The sequence below is a fragment of the Castanea sativa genome, chromosome 8 (assembly GCF_040712315.1).
Source record: "Castanea sativa cultivar Marrone di Chiusa Pesio chromosome 8, ASM4071231v1".
Lineage (NCBI taxonomy): Eukaryota > Viridiplantae > Streptophyta > Magnoliopsida > Fagales > Fagaceae > Castanea > Castanea sativa.
The window spans coordinates 5,423,441-5,429,861 of NC_134020.1; the positions used below are offsets into that span (position 1 = coordinate 5,423,441).

Here is a 6,421-nt window from a genome sequence, read left to right on the forward strand (position 1 = left end):
AGAGTGTCTACAATGAACAAAAATGGTTGGTGAGCAACGAGTGTAAAACATAGAAATCACATAAGCTTGATTTGGTATATAAATAGGAACAATACCCATAAGGGGAACAGGGATAGTGACCTAGGCAATTAGAATAGGAAATTGAAAGAGAAAGAAGAGAGAAAAAGGAAATGGTGAAGTGAGATTTGGAAAATAGAGAAGAGTGACCACAACAAAAACAACATGTATCAATAGGGAAACATTTTCCCTCTCTCACGTAACAAACTCACTCTTTGTAATCTCATTGGACAAGGTAGCTATTCTGAGCCATCCCCCAAAGTGCAAAACTTTATGGCCTAATAGGATAATAAGGTTATATAAGTTGAGGATTGGGCTCTTTTTAGCCTTCTTCATTCAGAGATCCCTTTTATGTTATGATTCTGCTACTCTACCTATGTCTAACCACTAACAAGTTATTTGGACTGACCTTCATTTTTGCTACTATATATATATATATATATATATATATATATATATATATATATATATTGTTTTTTTGTTTTTTGGTGTGTCTTGTCTTGTGCATAGGTTGAGATTTGGAAAATAGAGAAGAGTGATCACAACAAAGACAGCATGTATCAATAGGCAAACATTTTCCCTCCCTCACGTAATAAACTCACTCTTTGTAATCTCATTGGACAAGGTAGCTATTCTGAGCCATCCCCCAAAGAGCATAACTTTATGGCCTAATAGGATAATAAGGTTATATAAGTTGAAGATTGGGCTCTTTTTAGCCTTCTTCATTCAGAGATTCTCTTTTATGTTATGATTCTGCTACTCTAACTATGTCTAACCACTAACAAGTTATTTGGACTGACCTTCATTTTTGCTATTATATATATATATATATATATATATTGTTTGCTTGTATTTTGGTGTGTCCTGTCTTGTGCATAGATTGATTTTGGGTAGATTTTGCAGAAATAACGAGTCAGGCCTGACTATCCAACCCACTATAGAAAGCCTTAGCCCAAAAGCATAAAAGGCCCCCACAAGATTCAACATAAAATCCTACTAAACCAAGAATTCCAAACTTAAAAAAAAAAAAAAAAAAAGTAAATTGTGCTTGCCTTTCATCACAAAATCTGCGCTACCTTTGCTCTAGAAGATGATACCTATGATTTTAATTTTAAAAAAGAATATATATAAACAAAAAAAGAAAGATAATCAGAACCCATTATCAACTAACTCATTGATTTCCTAATCAATTAAAATTCTTAAATATATGTAAAACTAAACAGAGTAAAAAGAAAAACTCGCCTAGATTTGGAGAATTTAGATTTGAGTGTGAAATCAAATGGGATTAAAAATAAGGTAGAATAAAGGGAGAGAGAGATATGAGACTGATGAGTGTGGGAGTTTTTATTGACAAAAATGATCCAAAAAAATTATGGTGATAACTATTTTAAACATGTAATTAATTCTCGATGAAATTGTTTTGTTTCTAAATTTTGAATTTTAGAAAATATGGATGGGTGGGGACTTGTAATTTTTTTTTCTTAAAAATTATCCTATCCATTATTGTGAAATTTGTGATAATTGTATGACTTGGGTATATCCTATCAAAAAAAAAAAATTTACTAACCGTATATAGATAAAGTATTTGAATTCAAATAGTTAACAAAAAAAAAATGAATAAAATAAAAGTTGAGAATGTGTAGTAGAGCTAACTTAGTGATATTTGAATGTGCACATTTTTGTGGTTAAGGGATAAACCTGGGTTTTCAATAAAATAAAGAGAAAAAGGAAAAAAAAAAAAGAAAAAAAAAAGGTAAATGTGGGTCAGTGGGAGAGTGGCTGTAAACAATGTTTTACGTAGAGTTAGAGATGTGTTTTTATGAGATCGTCTCCAAGTTGGATGAAAAAATGGAGAAAAAAAAAATCCAAATTTTAGGACATTTGAGATAAGCAAGGTAAGAGGTGTTTCTTTTTTCTTTTAATTTTTTTTTTTCCTAAACTACTAGAGGTTTTTTATTTGGATGGAAAAGAAAAAAAGGGCTAAATTTTAGAACAAAAAAAGAAGATGAACATGAAGGATAAAAGAAAATTATAAAAATAAAAAAAACCCTAAATTTTAGTTCTCTTTTTGAATTCAAAATGATAGTAGTTGTAGATATAGTAGGAATGTGTGTTTTAAATTTGGTATTTGACATTTATGACCCTATATATTTTTAAGAAAAGTTACTGTTTATTAATAAGGGTTTTTTTGAATCATATAAAAATTCAATTAAAAAAAAAATCTTGTTATATGTAGTATAGATAAAATAAAGAACAAATTTACCCACCAACAAAGGCAAAGGAGAGTTTCTTTGTTTATGTAGTTAACTAATTGTACATTGATTGCTTGTGGAAGTGACTTTCATGGAAATACAATTTTAGAATTGGACAATTTTCTTAATCTATAAACATCACAATGAAGCCATATTCACTGCCATTCTGGGAAGGCTTGTATGCATATGGGATGCTTGTCATGGTAGTAGATTATTGAAGAATTAATTTCTAGATAATGGTTTTCAACAACCTCATGAGAGGCCTCAGTCTTGTTTGATAATGTAGAAGCACCACAAAGTTTGTTAAGTTCTCTTGCACTCAGGTGGTCTTCTCTATATATTGTTCCCTAGTATTCAAAGTCATCCTGGTTTAAAATAGGAGCATGGGTGGTTGCATTTTCAAGCTCTCCAATGAGTAAAGATAAGCCCAAGCCCAAGGTAAATAGGTTAAAAGAACTAGCTTTGGTGTATTCTCATACATTCGGGCCACAATAGTTTTGGGTGGGACTGAACTTGAAGTTAAGCCATGGCTCAATCCATTTGATTTGAGTAAACATTTACGGTCCTTGTAGTCTCTGTTTGGCACAGTTTCTTTTTTCAGGTTTTTTGAAAAATAGCTTTTCAAAAAATAAAAAATTGAACCTAAAAAAAATAAATAAATAAGAGGTTTAAATAAACTTTACTTTAAAAAAGTGTAGTTTCAAAATAGGATGTCAAAAGGATATTCTCATACATTAGTTTCTCACCGGATAAAAAAAAAAAACAGAATGCAATCTTCTACATTTTAAGTCCTCTCCATTTTGTCAATTTTAAAGTTAAAATTTTATTTTCTAATAATATCGCGGCTTTAAATTTATAAAATTTAATTTAAATTATGAAATAAGTCCGTTTTAAATAAAATAACACTAGTTACGATTGTGACAAATTGTCCCCTTACCCTATTTTATTCATTACAAAAAAATAATAATGATAATATTGGAGTTTGGCCTCGCATAAAATCCCACTGCACAAAACGAACTAGTGGTTGCACTTAACAACACATAGCCCCCACCTTATCCACAGGTGGAGAAGCAAAAAAAAAAAAAAAAATCAGAGAAGAAAAGGAAGCTCTAATTCTAATCCAAGAACGTGGTCAACATGCATTAGAATGGAGAAAGATGAGTGCTTCAGTTTTTTCTGCTCTCCCCACTGCTACCATTGCCGCCACTGCCGCCTTTGCTTCTGGCCTCCACTACCGCAGTAAATGCATTTTCACTTGCAAGCCTTTCACTGCGTCCTCTCATTACCACCACCCTTTTTCACTTCGAGGTTTCTACTTTTCACTTCCTCTAATTAATTATCTTCTTCTTCTATTACTACAAACTTTATATGATGACCAGTTACTGTTGTTCAGTTCAGTTGTTGTGGAAGCTGTAAAATGAAATACAAAGATCGAAATGTTAATCATATATCAGCTGAAGTAAATTTGATTATATTAGAGTTGATTTTTATTTAGATGACTAATTAATATATCTTGGTTTCTTTAATAACTTTACTAGCTAAGAAGACATTCTTATTAATCACTTTATTCATTGTGGTTGAATATTCATGATTGAAAATGCTATGTTATTTGTACGTATGCATGCATGGACATTCAGTATATATAAGGATATTAGCGGAACATTCTTTACCAATCTAATTCAAAATTTTGATTTCTTAATGATGAAATAAACTGAGGTTTATGTTAGAATAATGATTCAATGATTTTTTTTTTCCCTCATCAATTTAAGCTTGCAGGAAAAGTGATAATTTAGTAGTTTACCAGATAATAGGTCTAAACATAGAGAAAATTAAGTATTGTTGAGCAAATGGTCTTCTGAAAAACATTCATATGCTCAAACTCTCCTCATAAAAATTCAATTGTGGAACAAGGGTATTTGGAAAATACTATAGCATATACTTAAGAGAAGTTAACCCACGTTGCACACAAGCATGACATGTGTGAATTAATGCCTCTTTAAATGGAAAACTCACGGTTTCATTTTAGTCCAAAATTAAGGAATATAAATGTAGCAACAATGATAGTTTGCCTTTCTTCCTCATCTTAGCTTTAAAATGCTCTTTGTTAAATAAATTTGAGTTTGATAAGTTAACTTCTTGCACAAATTCAAAAACTTAACTTTGCAAAATGAAATAAAAAGTGGAGGTCATCCATAATCAATTTCTTAGTTTCAGAGTAGTATTTGATGTTATGCCATCATTAAAAAATTATAGTTGCTTTGAAGCCTCTTTTAGTATTAGTATTCAGTTTTATGTGAAGGTGCAATAGAAAGATTCGTTAATCAAGGTCTAGAGTGAGTACAGATGAAGACGTTTATGATAAATGAATTCAATAGCTTTCCTAGCATCTACTCTTAATCTTTCAATTCCTTCTGGTCAACCTGTTTTGCTAGCAACTAGACTGAGATATAAACTGGACTATATTTCTTGCAGTTACAAATGATTCTAGAAGCACAGAATTGTCTCCTGAGCCTACCATTGAAAAATCAGATGCTGATAAGATTGTTGATGGTATGGACTTCGGTGAGCTCTGTAATGAGTTTGAGTGCATTAGTAGCCCCCTGGTGGAATCTACAGCAAGACAACTTGTTCGCGATATTCTAGAGCTTCGGGAAGGCAATCGAGCCCTTGGAACGTACGCAGTTTCTGTCAGATACAGGGTATTGATGAGCTTTTGGTTTTCTGTTATATGAAATTATATGTTCATGTTTGTTACTGTACTATTGTCTCATTCTTTTTATTGTGATTGCCTCTCATAAGTGATTTCCTAATTACTTTTTAGATTTGTGGCAGTGGGAGACATGAAACCTGATGTGTCAAAATACTTTTATTGGTGTTTCTTTTATTAATTTGGTCGCAGTGGAGTGAGATTACTATTTTCACAATTGGGTTTATTAACACATTATGTTATGATACTTGTTGCAGGATCCAGTTAGAAGTTTTGCTGGTCGTGAGAAATACAAGAGACCACTATGGGCAACCAGTGCACTAGACAACCCCACTGTGGTAAGAATTTTAATTTAATTATGTCTATATTTTTGGTCATTAAACAAGAAATATTCTCTCTTATTTAACTCCATGTTCTTTTTGTTGGATTATAGATTAACCCTGGTTAATTAATTCAATTACTTAAGTTAATTAATTAGGTCAAATTACATACAAATCATGAAAGCATACATAAATCACTAAATAAACTAAAGTGCAACGAAATTAAATTTGACACGATAATTTGTTGACTAATAGAGAAAATCTCTCACAAGGCAAAAATCTCCCACCGGGTGATTTTCAGGTAACCACTCCCAAGAATTACTAATCAAGAATCAAACGGTTATAAGTATAAGGAATCTTACTATTGCTCTAGACTATCCCAAAATACCAACATACAGTTGAACTTTTATTCTAATCCCCAATCAGATTTGATCTTGTAAAGACTCCTTCCTTTGTATGGATCACAGTACACAACTAACTTCTTAGCAACTGATGTTTGTTGTTGGATACAAAGTTTTTCACTTTAAATTCTTTAATACACGTTGAAGATCTAGAAGCACTTGGTTAGAAAAACCTAAGACGCATAAAAATGCAATAGCTTCTCCAAAAGTGTATGAGTTCTCTAATTTGAGTCTCTATATCTTTGATGACTTTAAAATAAAACTTTTACACCCTCTAGGAGTATAGTGAACGAAACCCTAGCAATCCAAGTCATCATGGGCTAAAAATCTGATATGAGAATTCTAGATCTGTATAGCTTAATAGATCAAGAGTGTCGAGCTAGTGTTGAGGTCCTTCATTTAATCTCGATAGATACTAGTATCGAGATAGTGTCAAGACTAGTGTTGTGATTCACTTTTTCAACTTTTCTTCACTTGTTTCTCAGTGCAGTCTTCATGTCTTCAGTAATACCACATGTCTAAGTCCTAAGACATACTTCATGATATTCTAGAAACCACTTAAAACTACTCAATTACAAGTAAAATGTGTTTTGTCAAAAGATATGCCAACACATGAAAAATATGACCCTAACACTTTTGTTATATGAAACTAAATTTCTACGAGCCAACATTCTCATATTTCAT

General features: G+C 31.6%; 1 protein-coding gene across 3 annotated transcripts in view; it reads left to right on the plus strand.

Moving 5' to 3' along the window:
- The first annotated feature begins 3,329 nt into the window (after positions 1–3,329).
- Positions 3,330–6,421, plus strand: part of LOC142607396 (uncharacterized) — a 23,954-nt gene continuing 20,862 nt past the window's right edge. For 2 of the 3 annotated variants that reach the window (XM_075778864.1, XM_075778865.1), the window contains exons 1-3: positions 3,332–3,617; positions 4,782–5,008; positions 5,274–5,354. In XM_075778864.1, coding sequence (XP_075634979.1) covers positions 3,467–3,617; positions 4,782–5,008; positions 5,274–5,354 — 459 coding nt within the window. In that variant the 5' untranslated portion in view covers positions 3,332–3,466. Of the gene's footprint in view, positions 3,618–4,781; positions 5,009–5,273; positions 5,355–6,421 lie in introns of all 3 variants that reach the window. The other variant, XM_075778863.1, reaches the window with a different exon arrangement.